Genomic DNA, 26,815 nt, shown 5'->3' with positions numbered 1-26,815 from the left:
TTGTGTGCACCGTTCACTGAGACAGCTCTAAAGTGCGCCCATTACCCTACATCTCCAGGCCGCTTCCAACAACTTAGAGCACTTAAGTTCACTGTTAGAGATTTTACTGCACAATAATACATGCTTTGTTTGGGCATTGCTTATATTTAGGTTTATACCACTACTCATATTTATCCACACATCAGCATCCTTTATGAACTACACCTTTACTTATAGGCCTAGATGGTGCGTAAAATAGCCTCTGTACCTGTAAGCATGACGAATTTCATCATCATCATCATCATCATCATCATCATCATCATCATCATCATCATCATCATCCACTTGATTGAACACCAGTGCAATAATTTGGTTACATGTTTACAAGCCAAAAACACATGAGAAAACAATGTCACAGCAATGTACGTGGTGTCAGGTTTACCTCTTGACTGTCCGCTTTGCCAAATCCTGTCCGTTTTTGCACCGCGCTCTCACTCCTTTCTCTGCTCCCAACTTTCTGACCTACACGGTTGCTCCTCACCCCGGGTCAGAAAACATCATTAATCAGTGTCAGTCAATATATTGATCTGATTTATCGATGACCACGGAAAGTGAGCGCGTGCTCTCCTGTGCAAAACATAGGCCAAGCTTTCATACTGTTACCCCATTTTGGTATTTTGGCTCGAAAATGATATATTAGGCAACTGGAAAGGACATTTCGTGGGTCACATATTTAATTACTGAATGAATGAATGAATGAATGAATGAATGATCCGCTGTTAAATTTAAAAAAAAATGTCATATTTGTCCTTTAATGATATGCATCAAGGACCCACTTTGGATTAATTTATTAAAGTTTTAACGCTTCCAGTCTTAATGTTTATCTGTTTTGAGCTGGCCTGTATGAACACAGCCTAAGAGTTTGCTCAAGATTTGGTTGATTCAACATTTAAAATTTCGCTGTGCTCCATATTTAGTATTTATATGCATTGGACAACATACTTAATTGTACCGTATATTGTACTTCTGAAATTGCAGCGGCTACAAAGTTCATATTTTATGCATAATGTGTGATATTTAGACAAAAAATATTAAGCTTTTCCACAGAGAGTGAAAAAAAAATGTAGAAGATGCTGGTGCAGAACCCGCACACATACAAATATCGCAAGCGTTCACTGGATTGGTGGGAAAGACGCGACTTCAGGACCACAGACAGCGTGCGCGTGACCGAGAGATTTTACACACGGGAGCGCGCGCTCGCGCTCGGGCGCGGACACTGCGCCCAGCTCTGGTCTCTCGGTAGAAGCGCTGTTGCACAGTGAATAAACTGCACGCGTAGCCTACATCGTCCACTCCACACACACACACACACACACACGCATTCACACACGCGCGCGCACACACACACACACACACACACACACACACACACACACACACACACACACACACACACACACACACAGTGACCCTGCTGAAAGCGCGAAGGCGGCGAAGAAGGTGAGGGAGAGTGTTTACAGCATCATGCTCGACTGACTGATCGTCGACGCTCCGAAATCGATGGATTGGTTTTGAAATTGTTTTCGTGAAAAGAAGAACTAAAAAGAAGAAGAAAACAAAAGAAGAAATCTGCTTCTGTGGGAGGTTTGTGGAGAGCGCGCGCTGTGCGTAGAGCGAGTGACAGAGCAAGAAAGGGAAAGCGCGAAAGAGAGAGAGAGAGAGAGAGAGAGAGAGAGAGAGAGGGAGGGAGGGAGGCAGAAAGACAGTGTTTCTCAATATGGAACTTACAATGGAGAACATCGGCAACATGCATGGCGTCTCGCACTCGCAAGCGGGAGAACTGATGAACGCATCGCACGGGAGACCGTCATCATCAGCGTCCCACCGGAACCTGGTGTCGCACGGGCGCTCGGCGATGGTCTCCAGCATGGCTTCTATCCTGGATGGCACCGCTGGAGAGTACCGGCCCGAACCAGCACTATCGGGCCACCTGCACCCAGCCATGAGCATGTGTGAGTCGGGTATGAGCCTGTCCAACACATACACTACGCTCACCCCGCTCCAGCATTTACCCCCGATCTCGACCGTGTCGGACAAGTTTCACCACCCGCACCCGCACGCGCACCACCATGCCGCGCACCAGCGCCTCGCCACGGGCAACGTGAGCGGCAGCTTCACGCTCATGCGAGATGACCGCGGCCTGGCTTCCGTCAGCAACCTGTACGGACATTATCCTAAAGACATGTCTGCCATGGCGCCGCCCTTGTCGCCGCTGTCCAACGGACTCGGTTCTCTGCACAACTCTCAGCAGGCTCTGTCCGCATACGGGCCAAGCGCGCACCTCGCCAACGACAAGATGCTCTCCGGCGGCTTCGACTCTCATGCAGCGATGCTCTCGCGCAGCGAGGAGCACATAGCCCGCAGTCTGGGGGGCCACGGACACGGCATGATCTCCAACCTGAACGGCATGCACCCCCACGGACACCTGCACTCGCAGGCCAACGGGTCCATGCTGGCCGAGCGCGAGAGGCACGCGGCTGCAGGCGGGCATGGGGTCGGTGGGAGCAGTGGTGGCTCTGGCCAAGTGGAAGAGATCAACACGAAAGAAGTGGCTCAGCGCATCACGGCCGAGCTGAAGCGCTACAGCATCCCACAGGCCATTTTCGCGCAGAGGATCTTGTGCCGCTCGCAGGGCACCCTGTCGGACCTGCTGCGCAACCCGAAGCCCTGGAGTAAGCTGAAGTCCGGTCGCGAGACCTTCCGGAGGATGTGGAAGTGGTTACAAGAGCCCGAGTTTCAGAGGATGTCCGCGCTCAGGTTGGCCGGTGAGTGCGCGCTCACGTTTGTAAGTTTTGCAATTGTTTAATGACCACATTGATAAAACGCTACATGTGACAGAATGAAAGTCACGAGAGCATGCCATTATACCAGAGTAATATGTTCAGCGTTGCCAGATTGGATCACAATTCTTTATATGAAATATCAAATTTAAATTTCACAACTATTAGAATACTTTTGCTTCAATTCAGTAGCTTTTCATTAAAAAAAAAATACTAAAAAAAAAAAAAAAATCTGGCAACACTGCATATCTGCTCATGCACCATGCCACTGCTTATCTTATTTTCATCCTCTGTCCAGTGAATTCAGGGCGAGTGGGTCATGTTTACACTTTAATCCTCAAGAGAGGCAACGTTTACACACACACACACACACACACACACACACACACACACACACACACACACACACACACACACACACACACACCTTAGGCTGAACTAGACCATTGTCCAATCTTATTCCAAATAATTTATTTAGTGTGAAAATACAAGCATGCAAACTATACAGGATTTACGTCCTATCAAAGCATGCATGATGGAGCTGTTTATTATACTGTATATACATTCACATGTGAAATGTTGATGAAATAAATGCAACACTTTTAAAAACGTCAAACAACAACAACCTTCTACCAAACAGACAGGCCATGCATACAGTAAAATCCCCAGTGTTGAACGAACCCATAGGATCCAGTTCAACTGGACACCAATAAACATTAAAGACTATCAGAGATCTGTGCAACCGTTTGAGTTAATTCAACACTCAGGTGTTAAGTCAGTGCTTAAGATTTTGCTGAGTGTGTAATTAAAGCAGTTGCACACGCGACTGAGGCCTATTCGCGCTTTTTAAAGATTTAACACAGAAAAAGAGAGGCTCTGAATGAGTGCTAAACTGGATGGCCATCAGACATTTAAGAAACGATTTCCTGTCAGCGACTTGATGAGTGTGTACAGACCTCTCTCTCCCATGCACAACAGATGGGGGATCTCTCTCTCTCTCTCTCTCTCTCTCTCTCTCTCTCTCTCTCTCTCTCTCTCTCTCTCTCTCTCCGAGGCTCTGCACAGGGGGCTTTCCTGCAAAAAGGTCACTTTTTGTGTTTTCGGCCATGTTAACCCTCGCACCCCCCCCTCCAGTCAACCGGAAATGAAACCTCTCGAGATCCTCTGTAGTAAACTCTTTCACTTGATTAAGCGTCCCTGTGCCCTGTATCTCTCTCTCTCTCTCTCTCTCTCTCTCTCTCTCTCTCTCTCTCTCTCTCTCTCTCTCGGTGCATACTTTCCTAAAAAGAGAGTGATCTTTTAAAATACAACTATAAACTCTATCGTTATTAGAAGAATAGTAACTATCTGGCTGTCAGATTAGACATAGGGTCTAATTAGCCTACTTAAGACTATTAATTATGAGCTCGTAGATTGTCTTTTGTTCTTCCTCTGCTCTCTTTGAGCTTTTAATTCTGCCCATTGTCCCCTGTGGTGCCTTATAAGGCTAATATGTGTAACTTTTCAGAAGGTTAAAACAAACAAACAAACAAACAAACAAACAAACAAACAAACAAACAAACAAACAAACACAAATCCCGACAATTTAAATAATTTAAGCTCCCAACCCTGAGAAGTCAGACACTTTAAAAAAATATTTATTTATTTATTTATTTTTTAATTTATTTATGGCATTTTATTCTGTCCACTGGCCCCTGTGGTGTCTTAGAATGTTACAAGTCCACAACAGTTTAAACTGTCAACCCTGTTTAAGAAAGCAGCTATTTTCACAAGAAAAATACACCATAAATAAACAGCCCAGACCTCGTTTTGCGACCTTTGGGTTTGCGTCATTTTCCTTTTTATATGTCTTTATTTTTTATAGGTACAACACACTTTAGTGCTCTTGAACGACCAGTGATGAACTCTTTCCTAATTTCGGAGATTAATAAAGTATGTAAAAATAAATAGCCATGTTTAAATGATGATTACGCACAGGACAGAGGGACCCCAAGCTGGCCTCCGATTTATTTATTTCCGTCCTCATTTTTTGCATGAACATTTAGCTCTCTTAACCCAAACTATTTTACCAGTATTAGTGCATGGTATAGGGACAAACTACCTCACCGACCACCTCAGGCCTTTTGAGTGTTCACCTCACGTTGGGATCCTGTGTGACCTCCAGCCGATCAGAGCCGCGTCTCTTTAAATGGAGCGCAAAAATCAATACTCGATTGAGAGCTGGAAGCGCAGATAGAACCGCACTGCTGCTGTCCGGATTTCATTTACCTCGCAACGCTTTCCTGTTAAACCATGACACGAGCATTTATGCATTTTATGACGAATCCTGGCATCTGGATTTTGGCTGTGCAGCTGTTGCCATGTGCATTTTAGCCATTCTTTAGTAAACAAAGCCATTAGGGTGAATATAAATATTAAAAAGCAATAATTACACAAGTTGTTTTTTTGCACCTATAGTGCCATATCACTAGATGGAATGATACACTCTTAGACAAAAATGCACTGTCTTACTAAACTGTATCTTTCCTTGTGGTATCCTCAAAGGTATCTTTTATCTCTAGAAAGGTGCCTAGTGGTCCATTTATATACCTAAAATAATTTTAAAGGTCAGGTAAATAAATAATAAATAAAATAATAATGGTATAAATAATGATAAAAGTACAGTACCCACCCCAGCAACAAGGAAAGATACAGTTTAGTACCTTTGTATCTCGTTGTGTAGATATTTTTCATATAGGTTTGGGAAGCAATCGAAATGGGTTAATATGATAAAGTCATGAGCATATGGTTTGATTCGAAGTAAATCCCAAAATGAAAGGTTGATAGAGATGCTGTGCCATGAAACCACCCAGAAATATTGCTTTCCAATAGGGCTATGGGAAATTCAATGACCGCTTAGACATCCCTACATCTATTTATTGGTCAAACAATGAATTCTGCAACTGCTGGATAGTTAAAGCAACCAAAACAATAAACAAGACAACTTCAACCATTTTGAATCAATATATAATGCAATACAAATAATAAAAAAAGGACTTCAAATTGTATCTACTTTTCCAAGATGTTGTTTTTCAATGCCAGCGTGATTATAAAATAGCACGACTAGGCAGGAAAGCGATGTAATAGCTTTAAAAATGCATGCCTCTACAGACAATGAAGTGTAAATATGGTAGACAATATGGCTGAAACCCCATCTGTTCTCCATCCCACTATCCCATCCACAGATACTTATTCATCTGATGTTCTCCATTCAAATCAACTCAGAGTTATTAATCTACAGAGCATGCTGTGGTGAAATACTTCACTCTATAGAGTTAGAGTTATAATATCAAATTTATTATGATCCCAATCGATGCAAGATTGGAATCTCTTTCTCTTAGGCTTGTGGAGGTGGTATGGATTGCCCGGTCCTGGACCCTTGAGACAGGGTCTCGTGGTTAGGGAGGGCAGCATTAGTGACCTGCACGCGGACACACGTCCAATGTGGGCGCGTTTGAATGCCTAATGGATAGCCGTGATTAATTGCTTCTCAGCACAGTCAAGACACTCTCTCTCTTTCTCTCCCTCTCATCCATAATGATTAAATTATTCATTAACAGAAATAACAGATGTTTTAAGACCTAGAGAGAAATAATTGCTAAAGTATGGCATTGAAAGTAAAAAAAAAAGAAATTAGTTACAGTTTTGCAGATCTGGTGCACTTTCATAATAGATCTGATCTCATTTCTTTTAATGAAACATGATACTGAATTACCTCACAGATATGGATACAACAACGCACCTGTGTGGAATAAATCAAGAGCACGCCAAGTCAGACGTCTGACTTCCTGCTGTATCTAACAGACTTCTGCTCGAATTATTCTTGACTGCATGCACTCCAGGCCACAAGTCTGAACAGGCTGAAGTGTGACAGTGTGAAAAAGTAAAAGCTTGTTTGTGAAGACCCCATGCAGGATCACAGTGGGTCGATTATAGTGTTGTTATCGCTTTATGGCTTCAAGGTGAAGTGTGGTTCAATCATCTAGAAGATGACAAGTTAAGAAGTGGTCTAAAGTACTGAATGAAATTAAATTTTACTTGTCAGAGCACTTGGTTAATCTCTGTCGCAAAGCTAAACTCCTGCTTAAGTGAGTTGTAGCCTACTCACTTTAGCTAAGTTTGCTCAATTTGATTATGTCTTGAATAAAAGTAAATTGCTAAATTAATTAACGTAGACCTAGTTAGCAGGTAAAGCATATCTGAGGCCAAGCTGTCGATGTTTGAGCATTACTACAGACCATTTAGCCTAATCTCACGTGCTAACAGGCCCCTATTAGCTTTCTTTCATTATACACAATGTTAGCATTATTGTATGAGGTAGCTATTCTTTTACGGAAAGTCAATGTCGAATGTGCAATAGAAAAAAAACCCTGTCTCGGTAGAAAAATACTTGGGTGAAGTCCAGCGCTTCTCTAGAATAGGCTATAGCTTAGAGAGATATTACAAGCGCTCTCCAGACTGAGGAACATACTCAAAATAAGGCCTTCCTAGTCCTTCTAACACCGAGTATCTGTGTAGGATTTAATTAAGAAAGCCTCAGCAATACCTTTTGTCTTAGAAACGATTTTCCTGTGGATCAGAGCTCATAAGGGTGTAATAAGGGGTAGGATTTGAGTCATTTGGACCAAGAATGAGTGGATGTTAATACTTAAAGCCTTATATAATCAATAAACGGCCACTCATAATCACCAGAGCGCTCTGTTTGATAATGAAATATAATTCGAAATATAATTGGATGTAATATCATAGGCAACTACGTCTACATATACGCAATCCTGATTGGCATTTGAGCAACTATATCAACATATTGATATTGTGATCTATACCCATCCATAACAAGGCAATAATTTACATTCAATTACAATAAATAAATGAAAAATGAAAAATCTTGCGCATCATGTAGAAAGAAAACAATGACCTTTGTCTCAGTGTGCGCTGCATGCGTCAGGCTTTGATTGCACTTCTGGATGCAGACGTATGAATTTATATTATTATTTGATCACATACATAACGTACTGTCTCGTTATGCGACCTGCACAAGAATTAAAGTAAATTCAATTGCACATGCAATATCTGTGCCTTTTCAGCATGAATAACAAGCAGCAAGGTAACAGGTTTAGTGAAGCAAATACATGAGTACATCAAATTGCTCATCTCAGGAAATCTCATAATTAAATGTAAGTCGAATCCAAAAGTGAAAGTCAGCAGTTGGTGGGTATCGCTGGTTGGGACAGAATGACAGAATAACAGAATGACAGAATCCGTCGCTCACGTTCTGCTCGGCCACACAGCGCCGTTTAAGCTTGTGCTGCTCCTGCGGCTTTGTCATTCTCATATGTTTGCCTGGCTTTGCACGTATGAGAGATCAATAACATAGCTTCCCATCCCCCCTCTCTCCTCTCTCGCTCCCCTCTCTCTCTCTCTCTCTCTCTCTCTCTGCAGCACATCACACAAAAAAATGGCCTGCCATCTATTACGACTGCCACAGTAGTACTGAATAAGATCTGTTGATGGGGTAGATTTACCAATGCAGGGAAAAAAAATGACAATACTCCTTCACAGACATGTCAAGATGTAATGAAATGGCTGAGATTCTAAAATGCTGAAGAGAGTTGTAGCCAGTGACCAAAAGAAATCTCCAGTAGGGCACAATCCTTTGATGAAGTGGAATGAAATGATTGCAGTTGTGCAGGATGAAGTGTGTATGAGTGAGTGAGTGAGAGAGCGAGAGAGAGAGAGAGAGAGAGTTAGAGAGATATTAATGCATGTGATTTAATGTGTGAACTGTACCACAGATGAGCATGATGTTTAACTGAATATAGCTTCTATAATCAATGTTTCGTATTTAAGCTTTAGTTTACCTCTGACTTTTCTGAAAAACTTCATTTTATCCATTGCTAAATCAATGCTTGAATCTTGAAGGCACAAAACGGCACACCAGGTGAACAAAAGGCGTCACCAAACCTGCAACAGAAGCGTTCAGTTGAATAACATCAGTGTTACAAGATTATAGAAGTGAACCTATGCATATATAATTAACAGTTATTCCATGAAATCGAGTCGTACGTGAGCTGATAGCCGACGAGGCGAGACACGTAGCGTGGAATCGGCTATAAGCCGTGTGCGACGAGATTGAGTGGAATAACTGCTTTATTCTATCCACATTCACTGGATTCTGAGAAACAGGACATTTTTATTTTTTGCAAATTTGATAAATAAAAACTTTATACAAAACGTCCGACAAAATCATTTCCGCTCAGAATGTAAACAAACCCGTGAAACGACAGGAGCAATTTGTGAAAAATGCAATAATAATAGTAATAATAATTCTTGAAAAATAAAAAAAAAGATACGTTCTGACTATGAAATACTTTAATTCCATATTTTGTTGCTTTTTTTTGTGTGTGTATTTTTTGTGGTTTTGTTTTCGAGTAGTTTTTATTTCGTCCTCGGTTGGTTCAGCAACACGCTCCGCCATTTTGTTTTTCTCTACTCACGGTATATAAGCTGATATCCTAGTAGTAGAATAGCCAATCAGAGTGCACGATTGCTCATATCCAGTGAATGTGGATAGAATCTTTTTTTTTTTTAATCATTCTATTCATAGTTTTTGCGCAACCCCAGTAACCCTGTTTGGCTGATTTCTGATTTTGTGTTTCAAATTTTTGTGCGTTTAACCACTAAAACTCTCAATGTATTATTTACCCATCTACACTGAAGCATATTATTCAGTAATTGCTATAAATTATTCCATAACAGTTAAACTCAGAGGAAATGTCTGTACCCTGTTCTGGACCTGCTGACAGATCTCAAGTGTTTAAATGCTTATAATAGTATAAACCTCATCACCTAAAGGACCTAAATAGAAACAGACAACTTCCATTTGTGTAACTTATATCCAGATGTCTGTGTTTATAAGTAGAAATGCATTAAACACAAAAAAGAGCGAGTCCCTGATGGTCTAGTTTTAAAATAGCTTCATGTCAGGAGCCAGAATAAGACACACACACACACACACACACACACACACACACACACACACACACACACACACACACACACACACACACACAGCTTCTGCATCTTTCAGTTCAAAAGAATTTAAAAAATCTGTTTGGTATCTCCTCTCATCTCCTCCAAACTGTGGAAATGAATGTAAATATGCTTCAAACTCCCCAAAACGTCGAATCGTACGCGAAGAAATGTGTGCTTGGTGAGATAAAAGCAGACGGCGGGGCACTACGATTGATTGAGGGTGGGAGAGATTTGACTTTGTGAAAAGCAGCAGATCGAGGCGAGCTGCTGAAATGATCGATTCGGGCGTTAATAATTGATAAGCGCGAGGGGAAGGCGGGGAGGGAGGCGAGGGTTGTGGCTGCTGTAACCAAGCTGGTTCTCGGTAAGCAAAGTGGAACGTGTGGTGAATGTTTAGAGACAGCATTAACATCAACATTGCGAGAGATACATGGCAGGATGGGTCAAAAATGGGGAATCCGGGCCAAGCACTCCTGAAGCTTACGAGTACTTAGAGGGTGTGGTTGGGGGTTAGGTGTGTGTGTGTGTGTGTGTGTGTGTGTGTGTGTGTGTGTGTGTGTGTGTGTTATGATGCGAATGGACTCAGAAAGAGTGTTCACTCATTTACATGCTCTGCTCATTATCATTTTGTGTTCGTCAGCAAATACAGTACAGTGCAATCCAAGGTTGTAATCATTTGAGATTTAAAGGATGGAGAGAGGTGTGTATTGTGTTCAGGGTCACAAGGTGTGTGTGTGTGTGTTTACATATCAAATGCATGTGTGTGAGGTGATGTGATGGGATGTGTATGTATACATGGGTTTACTGTACATCCTTCCATGTACTGTATGTGTGAAAGCAAGACCGGGGCACTCATGGGAGACGTTTTGTGTGTATCTGTGTGCGTGTGTGCACGCACATGTGTATGTTGCAATTTTAGTCTGAAAGTGTGTGTGTGGGCATGCGTACGTTATGTGTGTGTGTTTATGAGTGTGTATGTGATTGGGTTATAGAGTGTGCCTGTGCTATATATTGTTAAGGCTTATCTGACTTGAATCTCTGACTCTGAATCTGTATTGATTTCCTTTCCCCTGCTCTCTCTCCCTCCATCTCTGGGGCTCCCACCAGCAGCAGCTAGCCAAGCAGACACACACACACACACACACACACACACACACACACACACACACACACACACACACACACACACACACACACATGAGGAACAGCCAGCAGCAGCAGCCAGTCAAACAGGGGCCTTTGCCCACAGTACTTTCCCACCAACAGATTTTTGGTTCTCACACACACACACACACACACACACACACACACACACACACACACACACACACACACACACACACAAAAGAACACATTCTATATGAAAGACGGCAGAAAGCATTCTCCCAGCTGAATACCTTCAGCCACAGACATTGTGGTAAATATAATAAAGGCTTCAATTAATCATTGAACAGTCGAGTATAAATGCATTTGCGAAGACATCAACAATATGAAACGCACTGAGTCTTTATTACACGTGTTGCCCTTTATTTTCCTCAATGCATCGCCTTTCTGTGCTCTCAAGAATCACATCGTGTAATTATTAGATATTACAACTCACACCTTACCGATGAAAGAAGGGATTTCAGAACAACAAATTGCCTCAAAATGTGCTTTATTCTCGAACATAATGGGAGTGTATGAATATGGAAAAGCAAACCTAATTACATAACTAATAGCGGGTGAAAAAGACTGCACGCTCCAAACACTCATCACTCTCATAACTACAGACGTTATATATCAGTTTTACTGAATAATTCGTTCAGTGGTTCCTGAATAAAATGCTAATAAACAGAGTTGATGGAAAAATGCGCCACTTCATTACGTTTTAAATGTACTACATTTATAGAAACTCATATCTATCTATCTATCTATCTATCTATCTATCTATCTATCTATCTATCTATCTATCTATCTATCTATCTATCTATCTATCTATCTATCTATCTATCTATTTCATTTTGTTCAGCTGTTCCTGAATAAAATGCTAATAAACAAAGCTGATGGAAAAATGTCACTCCATTAAGTTTTAAAAGCAACATTTATAGCAACTCTTATCTTATCTTATCTTATCTTATCTTATCTTATCTTATCTTATCTTATCTTATCTTATCTTATCTTATCTTATCTTATCTTATCTTATCTTATCTATCTATCTAGCTCATTTTGTTCATTTGTTCCTGAATAAAATGCTAATAAACAGAGCCGATGGACAAATGTGTCACTTCATTACGTTTTAAAAGTACCACATTTATAGGAACGCTTATCTTATCTTATCTTATCTTATCTTATCTTATCTTATCTTATCTTATCTTATCTTATCTAGCTAATTTTGTTCATTTGTTCCTGAATAAAATGCTAATAAACAGAGCCGATGGACAAATGTGTCACTTCATTACGTTTTAAAAGTACTACATTTATAGGAACGCTTATCTTATCTTATCTTATCTTATCTTATCTTATCTTATCTTATCTTATCTTATCTTATCTTATCTTATCTTATCTTATCTTATCTTATACATCTATCTATCTATTTCATTCATTTGTTCATGAATGAAATGCTAATAAACAGTCAATGGAAAAATGTCACTTCATTACATTTTAAAAGAACTACATTTATAATCTATCTATCTATCTATCTATCTATCTATCTATCTATCTATCTATCTATCTATCTATCTATCTATCTATCTATCTATCTATCTATTTCATTTTGTTCAGCTGTTCCTGAATAAAATGCTAATAAACAAAGCTGATGGAAAAATGTCACTCCATTAAGTTTTAAAAGCAACATTTATAGCAACTCTTATCTTATCTTATCTTATCTTATCTTATCTTATCTTATCTTATCTTATCTTATCTTATCTTATCTTATCTTATCTTATCTAGCTAATTTTGTTCATTTGTTCCTGAATAAAATGCTAATAAACAGAGCCGATGGACAAATGTGTCACTTCATTACGTTTTAAAAGTACTACATTTATAGGAACGCTTATCTTATCTTATCTTATCTTATCTTATCTTATCTTATCTTATCTTATCTTATCTTATCTTATCTTATCTTATACATCTATCTATCTATTTCATTCATTTGTTCATGAATGAAATGCTAATAAACAGTCAATGGAAAAATGTCACTTCATTACATTTTAAAAGAACTACATTTATAATCTATCTATCTATCTATCTATCTATCTATCTATCTATCTATCTATCTATCTATCTATCTATCTATCTATCTATCTATCTATCTATCTATCTATCTATCTCATTCATTTGTTCATGAATGAAATGCTAATAAAGTCAATGGAAAAATGTCACTTCATTACATTTTAAAATAACTACATTTATACTCACGCTTGTCTACATTACATTTTAAAATAACTACATTTATACTCACGCTTGTCTATCTATCTATCTATCTATCTATCTATCTATCTATCTATCTATCTATCTATCTATCTATCTGTCTGTCTGTCTGTCTGTCTGTCTGTCTGTCTGTCTGTCTGTCTGTCTGTCTGTCTGTCTGTCTGTCTATTTCATTTTGTTCAGCTGTTCCTGAATAAAATGCTAATAAACAAAGCTGATGGAAAAATGTGTCACTTCATTAAGTTTTAAAAGCAACATTTATAGCAACTCTATCTATCTATCTATCTATCTATCTATCTATCTATCTATCTATCTATCTATCTATCTATCTATCTATCTATCTATCTATCTATCTATCTATCTATCTCATTCATTTGTTCATGAATGAAATGCTAATAAAGTCAATGGAAAAATGTCACTTCATTACATTTTAAAATAACTACATTTATACTCACGCTTATCTATCTATCTATCTATCTATCTATCTATCTATCTATCTATCTATCTATCTATCTATCTATCTATCTATCTATCTATCTGTCTGTCTGTCTGTCTGTCTGTCTGTCTGTCTGTCTGTCTGTCTGTCTGTCTGTCTGTCTGTCTGTCTATTTCATTTTGTTCAGCTGTTCCTGAATAAAATGCTAATAAACAAAGCTGATGGAAAAATGTGTCACTTCATTAAGTTTTAAAAGCAACATTTATAGTTGCACTACATTTATAGCCACTCTTCTCTTCTCTTCTCTTCTCTTCTCTTCTCTTCTCTTCTCTTCTCTTCTCTTCTCTTCTCTTCTCTTCTCTTCTCTTCTCTTCTCTTCTCTTCTCTTCTCTTCTCTTCTCTTCTCTTCTCTTCTCTTCTCTTCTCTTCTCTTCTCTCGTTTCTCTGTAAACTTTGTGCCCTGTGCTGAGCTACTTCTCCCATCATATTAGATTTGTGCACTGAAAGTATTATACACTATTTCACATCCAGCTCATGTCTGGTACAGCTCACACATTAGCACACACTCACACACACTTCAGCCTGGACACAAACGTGTATCACTGGTCCATCTGGAACATGTCTTGAACCTTTCAGATATTTATTTGACCTCAGCAAGCGAATTAAGTGACCGATTAGAGTCCTGCCTTTTAAAAGTACTACATTTATAGCAACTCATATCTTATCTATTGTATTCCATCCTATCATTTCTTATTTATCTCATTTCATTGCTTAAGTGTACATTTGAGTGCTAAAACATATACCTGCTTTCGATTATTGAAGTATTTCTTCAAGAGTAAATAAAATTGAAAAAAAAAAAGTCTTGATGAATTAAGTTCTTTACTTTGACTTTAAGACTTTAATAATGCACATAAACATTGATTTATTGACTTATGTGTAATAAGTGAGCAACTAGGATTTAATGACATGCGACAGAAATTAAAAAACAAAATGTAAAGTATATAAAAGTAGCATCACAGCAGTTCTACAGAGATGGTGCATGGTAAAGGGTTCTAAGAGTATAATGTGGGATTAATATAAGATCTGTTATAGATCTTTCACTTCTCAGCTTCCAGATCAATCCATCTGTCTATGAATGGCATTTAATTGAGCTGCTCGGGATAGATCTGGCTCGTCAGATGTTTGTCCACTGAGCAATTGATTTTGGTGAGCAGTTAGGAAACGGTGTGCACACAGAGGAACTGCCCCTGACCTGAAATATAGGAATACTTGGTTTCTATTACACCACTCTCTAAAGGCCAAACTTACTGTGTAATGTTCACACACTGTCTCATATCCAATTAGCGTGGAGATGTTAAGAAGAGGCCACAATCCTTAGATACACTTATCCGGTGCCAAGTCGTATATCTCAGCTGCATTGAACTGAGGATGGAGGACATGTGGAAGTTGAACATGTTGCCGAAAAGGAGAATTACACTGTATCTGCTTATAGTCAGGCAGATTTAACTGGAACAGTATGAGTGAAATGATTGAATCAGTGCACATGTTCAAAGAGCTGTTCATCATCATCATCATCATCATCATCATCATCATCACCATCACCAGTTTCATTTTAGCATTAGGGTTAGTGCATTCAACGGTGTGCAAATTCAGGGTTAATTAGTCAGCTGGTTTTGTTTGCTTCTTTTCCTTCTTTCTGTTTCCTTCCTCATTTTAACCAACCAATTCAAAACTCTCAATCATTACTGAGGGTTGTCATAAATCTGAGAAAAGACATTTTGAAGCAATCATGACCTGAATGAAAGTTTAACAAAGTGTTCTGCATCACCTGTTTAAATCAGAGTTGTTTTGAGTGATGCACACACACACACACACACACGCACACACACACACACACACACACACACACACACACACACACACACACACACACACACACACACACACACACTGTGAGCAACATCTTAAATACAGCAGTTTTTTGCTATTTACAGTTTGGTAAGTAAATTGATTTAGGTTGAGATTGAGAAGAGATTTCTTTGTGTTGCACTGCATGAGAAAAAACCCCCACTGAAATGTGTGTGTGTGTGTGTGTGTGTGTGTGAGAGAGAGAGAGAGAGAGAGAGAGAGAGAGAGAGAGAGAGAGAGAGAGATATTGAGATGTTTGAAATTGTCGCAAATTATTATTATTATTATTATTATTATTATTATTATTATTATTATTATTATTATTATTATACACTCTGATACAGAGTGTTTTTATGGCTCTGTGTGTATCTTTCCTAAATACCTTCAAATCATAGACGATCCATTTGATCACATCCCATATTGCCTATAAATAATACTATATGCTTTATAATAATAATAATAATAATAATAATAATAATAATAATAATAATAATACCCACAGCTTTACAGTGTAATGTTATGTTGTTTTTATTTTGTTCTGTTCTACTTATCTATTCCCTTCGGAAAGCTGCACTTTTTTTTTCTTTTTTCCAAATTTACTTATTTCGCGTTGCACATGATGCGCGTCTTTTATACTATCCTGGGGAAAAAAAACCCGCGTATTTATTTATTTATAGTGATTCATGATCTGAATACTGACTTGTACTCACAAGTCAGTATTCAGATCATGAATCACTATAAATAAATAAATAAATAAGAACGACTTTTTTTTACATCAGCTCAAGAACTCACAGAAATTACAAAACAAGAATCATCATGTTAAATAGAAAATATAAAGCTCTGTAGATATAACCCTACATACACAATAAATCGGCTCTGTTTTTATTTTCCTTTAAACCATTAAAACCGTTACATTAACCACTACGAACAATAGTTTACAAACAACAACAACAACAACAACAACAACAACAACAACCAACTATTACATTTTTAGCCTACAAAATGATAAAAAGGAAAATATGTTTGTTGTTGTTGTTGTTGTTGTTGTTGCTAATAATCCTATATGTATTGAGTCTATTCAGCAGTAATATTTAAAATGCCCTGCACGCGCGCTTGTAGGCGACAGAACGGGCTCTGGTCGAAGCCCCTGTATTCTGGTTGAATGTAAAATACGGGCGCGTTTGTAATATTTCCAGTTTTTGTGTGATTATCAATTTCTCCTGTATTATTCCACTCCAGTGTGCAGGTTTATGGACATGACACGGTGCAAATTTCATCTTTTGATGAAAAAGTGAGAATCGAATGGAAATGGCTTTATTCCTGCTCTGTGTTGTATCTGAGAGGATCGTGTCAATGTATTGATGGAGAAAATTGACTTAACGCTTAAATCACCCATAAAAGAGCCAGGATGCAGTGCTTGGCCATGAAGAATCCCATTCAAGTCTCTCTGGCCTCCGTCATTACGGGTGCACTTGTGGTAAAAATGATTAAAAGATAAAAGTAAGAGGTTTTCAGTAATAGTTTTAGAATAAAAATGAGACCCCTTAATGTGAATAAATCACAACAGCAGATTGGAAGCTCTATCAGTAAACTGACCTGATGAAGAACATCTGCCGGAGCCTATTCTCTAACTCCTCCGCCGTTTAACCAACTTTTACATTTATTCCTGAAGTTACACCGCAGTAAACTCTCTAGAAAGCTTCTTTCTCCCGCACCCCCCAAAAACAAAAGCTCGGTCCTGGGTATCGATCCTGCAGCCCAGCGCTTATAGCTGCATGCTGCGGTTAGTTATTGATCGCGGCCTCGGCTCTCTCTCAAACCAACACTCAGGATGTGTCCCAAACCGAGAACTACACAGGCTACTACTCACTTATCTGCAACCCCAGACCATAAAATACTGTTCAGTGTTGGTTTGCTTGGTACAACATTAAAGCCACACTGAGTCACACACAGTGTCACACAAAAAAAAACACACACACTGCTCACACATTCACACACACACACACACACACACACACACTACTCAACTTTACTTTTTACCTATCGAGCGAATTTCTCTTTAATAGGCTGTGTAGTTTTCACCTGGAACTTTGGATAGGCTATAAGGTCCATAAACGGACTGTAAATGCATTTTAGAGTAAACCTACAGAGATTGGAAATATATCTGAAAGCACTGTGGATAGATATAGACAGAATAATATGCTTTGTTTATATTTTAGTTTAAAAAAATTAAATGTATGATAGATACATGCACACTTAATGCTATATGCACACATGCCTCCTACATAGCTACTGAAGCAGGAAAAGATGCACCATTCCAGTGTGTGTGTGTGTGTGTGTGTGTGTGATTTTTCTGAGAGTGGAGGCTGCGACCTCTATAGATTTAGTTTATTCTTGTTTCGATCTACTCACGTATTTTCAGTTTAAAAAATATCAACAATAAAATCACTCATATTTATTTTCTCAATTTTGACCTTTATGGTTTCCACATAGGTGAAATGAGTCTAATAACCAGGGACCGGTGACGTCACGGTGCATTACATGCAGTCCATCATTACATTATAAATAAATAAATAAATAAATAAATAAATAAATAGAATGCGACTTGAGCTTCCTGGCCTCAAATTAAACTACCTTCACGTTTGAACTAATGAAGGGAAAATGTGTTTGAGTTTCATTCCCCTTCACTGGCCTCCACTGAAGGCTTAAAAAAAGGACTGTGACCCCCAGCTACCACTATTTGTACAAATTAAATGGTGAGATGTTTTTTTTTTATTTTTATAAATGTTTGGCTTGATAGCCAGAGACGAAATTGAACCATTCAAACAAAATAAATAAATTCCGAACAAACAAACAAACAAACAAACAAACAAACAAACAAACAAACAAACAAACAAACAAAGACTGTGTGAATTAAAAAAAGATGCATAAAATTTTACCTGCCCAGTTGTTTCGCATTTTTATAGGCCTACTATCTATCTATCTATCTATCTATCTATCTATCTATCTATCTATCTATCTATCTATCTATCTATCTATCTATTTGTATTTAATACTTTGTTCATTTTTTTAAACATGTATAAATCTGCATCGAGGAAGTCCCATCAAGAATTTTATAGTAATTTTTTAAAATACATATATAAGCTTTTTTTTGTGTCTGTGTGTGTTGTTAGTACATTTTTGGCATATCATTCCTCCTCCTACCTCTTTCTGTCGCCTCACTCACTGCACACAGCTACCGAAATAAATAAATAAATAAATAAATAAATAAATAATTCTCAATACATTTCAGTTGACTTGGCCTACTTTCTGTTGGACTCCATCAATCAGGTTTCATCCGATTTCAGTATAATCCTATAACTCCCTCATTAATCCACGTCATTTTGATGAGCTGATGGCCATATGACAGAAAATACAACTGTATGAAATTGTTAAACATTAAAGAAATGTACAAAAAACCCCAAACACTTAACTAAACTATTCTCTTCATCCTTACAGCAGTGCAATCTCTACTACTCATAAGTGCCAAGTTATCAGAGTACTTATAAACAATCCCGAGTTGCAGTGTTCAGGGCATGTAGCCTGCAGTAATTTGAGATGTTGGCATGGAAAGGAGCTGTTTGTGTTTACTTTCTAACGTTCAATACACGAAAAATGCTCTTACAGCAATCAAATAGCCTAAAAGTACAGCAAAGTATTTAAGAGAACAGAATAAAATATTGCTTTCGGCCACAACCATGGAGAACTCCATCCATCTTAGTGATAACATACCAATAAGTGTGATTACCACTGGATTACGAAACTAAACAGTCTGGGGCAATTAAAATGTAGTTTGCAAACAGGCAAAGAACAAAGTAGGCTTTCATTTGTGAATGTCACCGGAAAGTATTCTCTCTCTCTCTCTCTCTCTCTCTCTCTCTCTCTCTCTCACACACACACACACACACACACACACACACACACACACACACACACACACACACAGAGTCCAACTTCTTTCACGAGTCAACAGTACAGTCTAATTTATATTATTAGGCTATACTCACTATGAATATCATTCAGCATCACTGAAATGTAAAGACAGTAATTATTTCTTCTCCAGCAAAGATAGATAGCAAAATAAATACAATTTTGCTTTGATTATGAAATGTAGTCATAGTTGCAATCTTCATATAAGCTAAATCAGCAATAGCATTATTATTATTATTATTATTATTATTATTATTATTATTATTATTATTATTATTATTCTCTCCAGATTAGAGCAGCTCTGTGCTCCCCCAAGTTTCCCACCACAAACACACACACACACACACACACACACACACACACACACACACACACACACACACACACACACTTCAACCATTGCATTGACTTTTTTTTTAATCTCGCATGTATAGGTAAACCTATAAGCCTAGTAAACGTCCATTTATTCATTAAAAAAAGGAAAAAAAAAGGATGGACTGCGTCTAAAGGAAGACAAAGAAGCAAATTTGTTTGCAGTGTGGAAAACGCCTGAAAGTAAATGACTGGTTAAGCAAAACAGACATTATGTATTAAATTATCAGTATATTAGTGCCAACACTCACTCATTACATTATTGAGTATTGAGTCGGTCGAGTCGGAGCCAGAGAAAGCTTGGCATGGCCTCGGGTGGGTGAAGACTGAATTAAAGAAATGCCCCATGAAATGGTTTTAAAGTGCAGCTCAATCGATATTAACGGACTCTTGCTCTGTAAGAAAACTCGTACCGTGGACCGGAACAGGTTTATGCGTGGGCCACATACCATTACCACTGTGTATACACATCCAGATGCGTTTAACACGAACATTCTTACACTTTCTGTTGCATAAAAATACCCTCAAGATATTGAAGTTTATTTCTGCTCGGTTCACTCCAGGAGCAGTAAGTAAACTTTCATTGTGAGCTCCGCCCCCTTATTGATTATCAATAACCTGATTCTGATTGGTTGTTTAATTTCTTATGTTTGGTTATGTAGCTCTGTCAGGATTAGAGGAATAGTGTCTGAATCTGAAATCACACCTTATTCACTATTTGTCAGGACCTTCTGGCATTTTAAAAGTAATTTCTGAAAACATAGACGAATAAAGATTCCCACAATGCATTGCAGCAGCCTTGGTAATATCCAAATGACGCACTTGAGTACCCATAATGCAGTTCTCTCACACGAGAGGCCACGACTTAAGTTTCAGGTGACTAGATGTTGCATACGGTAAATGAATGAATGCAAAAGACATCACACACACACACACACACACACACACACACACACCTTTGTGCTAAGAGAGCTTTAAGTACTGTATAGAGTACTGTGGGCCTTCTCTAACAGTGTAAGGGTTTTGATGAAGTACTGATTATAAACAGAATATTGCATTATTTGGCATCATAAATTGAACCTTAAGTGGCATCAAGCATAGTCTCTTCTATTTTTAATATCATTTAACAAAAATAAAGCACTTGCTTGTAAACTTTTAGGAGTGTTATATAGTCACTTTTAATTGCAGGCCAATTCAAAGACAATGACGTCATGCAAATTGAGCTGCATTCCTGAACCTGTGCATATATTTAAACAGAAATTCTTTATCACTGACTTGTAAAACTGTTTACTGCTAATGTTTCTAAGATTTGAAATGTTTTAAAAGCTTTTTCCAAACACAGACTATTTATCCCGCCCCTAGACATTAAAACAACTGGGCTATATATAAACAGTAAACAGTTTTACAAGTCAGTGATAAAGAATTTCTGTTTAAATATATACACAGGTTCAGGAATGCAGCTCAATTTGCATGACGTCATTGTCTTTGAATTGGCCTGCAATTAAAAAGTGACTATATAACACTCCTAAAAGTTTACAAGCAAGTGCTTTATTTTTGTTAGATGATATTAAAAATAGAAGAGGCTATGCTAGATGCCACTTAAGGTTCGATTTATGATGCCAAATGCTACAATATTCTGTTTATAATCAGTACAAAATAGGTTACTTCATCAAAACCCTTACACTGTTAGAGAAGGCCTACAGTATTCTGTAGTACTTAAAGCCCTCATATATATATATATATATATATATATATATATATATATATATATATATATATATATATATATATATATAAAATTTGCACGTTTTATTGAAGAAATATTGTCCGAGAAAACCAATGAGAGCTTTTAAATGTGGCTGATGTTGAAATCAGGTTTCAGACCTTCAGAACTATCGAAGAAAAGAAACCCAGAAAGGTGCTAAAAGAGGCAAATTTGATGACTGATTTATGATTTATATGAATAATAACTTCGAGTTTAATTTCATATTGATCTGCAAAATTCAAATTAAAACTCCACTATTGCTTTCTTTGTAGCAACACGCTGGGTCTGTTTTGATCACAGTGCTGGAGATTGTAGGTTTGGACAGGTTTGGCTGTAATTTGGGTTAAAGTGGAGCCTTGAGACCAATAAGAGTGCAGTGTTGAATTAACGCTTGCTGTGTTAAACATACAACTGTAGTGATCCTGTGTCCTTTTGAACAGAAGCACCACAGGTGTGCTGTCAATCAGGGACAGTCAGTCCATTCTAAACATCTATTTCATATTTTGTAAGCTCGGACTGCGTGACCTTGGTGGATTTGGACGCACCGGATGGTCCTGCAGAGCTTTTTGCGGTAATTATGCGGTGTGTACATTAAGCAGGCAACTGCACCGCATCCGCTGTGTGACTCTGGAGAACAGACTCGGGTGTGTGTGAAATTGGACAATGGGGAGAATTGTATTGACAGGTACTGCTGTTATTTTGCATCAGCCTGTACGTCATATTGGTCTTGATTCTATACACTCAGCCATGAAACGACCTCGTGGAGATTTAAAAAAAAAAAAAAAGGTGAGAAGAAAAGAAAAGAAAAGAAATAAAATAAAATAAAACAAAATGAAATGAAATGAAAGGCTAGTCTGGATGAAAGTGGATGTAGACTCGAGCCGCCGATTATGGTGGTATGTGTCCTCGGTTTTTTTTTTTTTGAACACATTGGATGGATTTTTCTTTTTCTTTTTCCCTTTATAGAATTCACGGCTACAGCTCGAGTTTTAATGCGCGAGGCAGAAATGCACGTCTTTGCTTCTTTCAGTCTGCGCGCGGCTGTGGCCCTAAAAGCTGCAATGATCGATTTTCCCCCGTTTTCTCCTGCGCACGTGGTCCAGCAATCAGGGCCCCCTTCCCGCGCGATCGACCCGTATTGATCCCCCCGAGCCCAGCGCGCGCCCGCTCACGGTGAGGCGCGAGAACCGCACCGGAACGACTGACATCAAGAGGCAGAACGTGGGAACGAGCGAGAAGGTGCTAGTCTCGCGCTCGATAGCAAACGGAACAGACAGAAAGAAAGAAAGAAAAAAAGAAAAAAATAGGTCGTTAATTCATTTGATATATTATACAGTTTTGTAGGTCTGTAAGTTCGCAAAGAAGAAATGCTTATTAAATACGCATGCGCGTGCATAGATGTTGATTGCGTTAATACTTGAATGAAGATGAGGTCGCATACTGTATGTGTCCTGCATCATGCGTGCTGTAGAATTATACAGCCTCCAATTCATGCAACAAGAAAAATACTCTTGCACGAGCATAATCTGTTGTAGTTTAGTAAATTAATGCCTGATACAGTGTTTTAAGTGGTGTGTGTGTGTGTGTGTGTGTGTGTGTGTGTGAGATGTGCAGTGGTATATGAAAATGATGGATGAGTGTGCTGTTGCTTTAGATGGCAGCAGTAAACTGATTTGACTGTGTAGGAGAGATCGATCGGCTCATGGCTCTCTGTAATTAGACATACAGCGCTAGGGCCTGGCTTTTCCACTCTCAGCACAATCTCACTGGGGGAACCCTCTCTGCAACACACACACACACACACACACACACACACACACACACACACACACACACACACACACACTGGAATAGAGGAAGCAAAGACAGTGCGCGAGACAGACAGACAGACAGACAGACAGACAGACAGGAAGAGAAAGAGAAAAGGAGAGAGAGAGAGAGTGCACGGCTGAGGGTGATGGATGCTTGTGAGAAAGAGATGAAAGTATAAGGCTACACTAGGCACACTAAAAGATCCTGTCAGTACTCTGCATGCACTTTTTTTTTTTAACATAATGATGCAAGCCACGCGCCGGGTGGGGTGGGGTGGGGGGACATGTAAGCACATAAAATACAAATAAAAAGCAAGCGAATTAAATGTTGCATTTGTGCATTTAATTGCTACTTTATAAAGAGTGCACAAAATAAATTCACTGGGCTGGATAAATAACAGCGCCTTTTAAAAGCAAATGATCACAGTTTATGGTCATCTTCCCCAGTCGTGCATGCTGCCATGGTGTCGGTCTCATCTGTAGAGTCGGCAGGTTAAAAGGAAACACTAGCATATGAATGTAATTCCTCTGAATGAGTCCAAACAGCTTGGAGTGAGGTAGTGGATTTTGCTCGAGGGTTCTCTGATATAAGTCCCTGAGGATGACAGCTTCCTATTAAACACTGTACGCACGCACACACACACACACACACACACACACACACACACACACACACACACACACACACACACACACACATTTACATTTTGCTCTCCTCTCCATGCTTCAGGCAATCACCTCTGACGAAAAAAAAAATCGAATATTAAAGGACCACTGAACTCAAAAACGTGCTTTAAAATGAATAAATAAATAAATAAATATCTGATATCTGTTGATGTCTAATTGTATAATGTGTTACCATGAAGAGACTCTCTGGGTTTTTCTATTAAGAAAATAGACAGTGTGATGTATGAGCTCAGGTTGTGATGTCACGAAGATAATCATGATTTGAGGATGATGGATGTGGGCAGTGCTACCGAGAGCCTAGATAATCTTAGAAATTATCTATCTATCTATCTATCTATCTATCTATCTATCTATCTATCTATCTATCTATCTATCTATCTATCTATCTATCAAACACAGTTATTCCACAAAATCGAGTCGTACATGAGCTGATAGCCGATGATGTGTGTAGCACTGACGAGATTGAGTGTAATAACTGTTTTATTCTATCCACCTTCGCCGGATTTTGAGAAACAGAGCAGTTTTATTTTTATTTTTTGCAAATTCAGTGAAATTTTTTTTTTTACACAAAACGTCCGACCAAATCATTTCCGCTTAGGATGTAAACAAAGTGTCAAAACGACAGTAGGAATTTGTGAAAAATGCTATAATAATAATAATAATAATAATAATAATAATAATAATAATAATTCTTGAAAAATAATAAATAAAAAGAGGTACGTTCTTACAGACATCAAATACGTTTATTCCATATTTTGTTGCTTTTTTGTTTTTTGTTTTGGGGGGTTTCTTATCAAGTAGAGTTTTCATTTCATCCTCGGTTGGTTCAGCAATGCTCTCCGCCATTTTGTTTTTCTCTACTCACAGTATATGAGCTGATATCCTTGTAGTAGAGTAGCCAATCAGAGTGCTCAATTGCTCATTTTCCAGTGAATGTGGATAGAATAACTGTGACTGGTACCTTGTATTTTGACAATTGCTAGTGAACCAGAAGTGTTCTAAAGCATGGTGATAGTGTATTTAGATTGGCACACTGACTGAATGTTCATTTTCAAATGAAGAAAGATATCAAATATTTTACATAAAATAATTTTCATGAAGGATTTAGGGAGGAAAAACCCACTTAGTCCCATCATGAAATTTATATTACACATCTGTGAATTTTTAATCATAAATACTGTACAAGTGTGTTAGTAAGGACAGCAGTTATTTTCTGGAAAAAACATTAAAAAATCCCCTAAGTCACAAAAAAACCCCTTAAAAACCCGAATATATTTCCAATCAGCAATATAAAATATTAGTGTGACAGCAAATTAGTCTTTTTCCAAACTTTTTCAAAGAAATACAGGCACCAAGCTGTACTTTTCCTGGTTGGTGTACCATCAAGGAAATCTTTTGTATGTATCTTTTATCTGGGAAAGTGAACGTGACGTCACTATAAAGGCACATCAGTGGTCCGTCAGGTCCTGCTATAAAGATACATGCTAAAGGTATACATGTACGACCCCAGCAATAAGGGAAAATACAGGTTGCTACCTTTATATGAGAGTGTGTATATAGGTTTGCTTTAAAATGTCAAATTCACCTCAGATTCCACCTTCCTTCACACTGCAGCATGGTTTCTATTTCATTTCTCGTTCCTCATCAGCTCTATGCACATGACCATGCAGCAATCTATATATTTGATTTGCGGCTTTATTGGTGTTTCTATTCAGCGTGTCTGTGACTCTCTTGTTCTGTGTGCTAGCCTGCAAAAGGAAGGAACAGGAGCAGCACAAAGACCGCAACCTGGCGCCCAAGAAGCAGCGGCTGGTCTTCACCGACCTGCAGCGGCGCACGCTCATCGCCATCTTCAAAGAGAACAAGCGGCCCAGCAAAGAGATGCAGATCACCATTTCGCAACAACTTGGACTGGAGCTCTCAACCGTGAGCAACTTCTTCATGAACGCACGCCGCCGCTGCGTCGACCGCTGGCACGAAGAACCCAGCACCAGCCCTGGGCAGCCTGGCACCTCAGCCACCACCTTCTCCAAGGCTTGAACATTCATTCAACTCATGTCATACGCTGAAACCTGCTCGGCTGGGCATGGCTGATACTGGATGCCCTGGTTATTGGACACCAGATGCCCGTGACTGATGATATATAGGAGTGTCAGAGGGCACTGTGTTTTAGCCTGTGTGTTTTTGTTTTAGAGTCTGAAATATTTCACTTTAGGATGCAATGAATGGATTTTTTTTCTTTTCGAAGGCATTTCTCGTTTTCATGTCATTTGCCCAAGAAGGCCTAAGGCCTGGTCTGAGGGGAGGCTTGATATTTAAGCCTTAAGCCTTCAGTTCTCTTTACCCTTCGATTTTTAGAGTTGAAAAAAAAAAATCCAAGTGAACCAGGATTTGTTTTTGTCTCTTAACTAGTAGGTAGTAGGAAATAAGGGAGAAATGGCAATAAGTGTCCTGGCACATGCCCCTGTAGTTCTCTGTGATCAATCAGTAGGCCAAGTTCTGCTCAAAATCTCTAATAATAGGCTATTCGTTGTTTTTTGTACAAATTTGATCTTTGTTTATCAGA

At 38.6% G+C, this 26,815-nt stretch overlaps 1 protein-coding gene across 1 annotated transcript; it reads left to right on the top strand.

The window, feature by feature from the left end:
* The first annotated feature begins 1,756 nt into the window (after positions 1–1,756).
* Positions 1,757–26,289, top strand: onecut3b (one cut homeobox 3b). Its single transcript, XM_060906283.1, has 2 exons — positions 1,757–2,804; positions 25,997–26,289. Exons 1-2 carry the CDS (start codon positions 1,757–1,759, stop codon positions 26,287–26,289), a joined length of 1,341 nt encoding a protein of 446 aa, XP_060762266.1.
* Positions 26,290–26,815: the final 526 nt, after the last annotated feature.

This window comes from Neoarius graeffei, chromosome 23, assembly GCF_027579695.1.
Source record: "Neoarius graeffei isolate fNeoGra1 chromosome 23, fNeoGra1.pri, whole genome shotgun sequence".
Taxonomy (NCBI): domain Eukaryota; kingdom Metazoa; phylum Chordata; class Actinopteri; order Siluriformes; family Ariidae; genus Neoarius; species Neoarius graeffei.
This window is presented reverse-complemented; position numbering and strand designations above follow the sequence as displayed.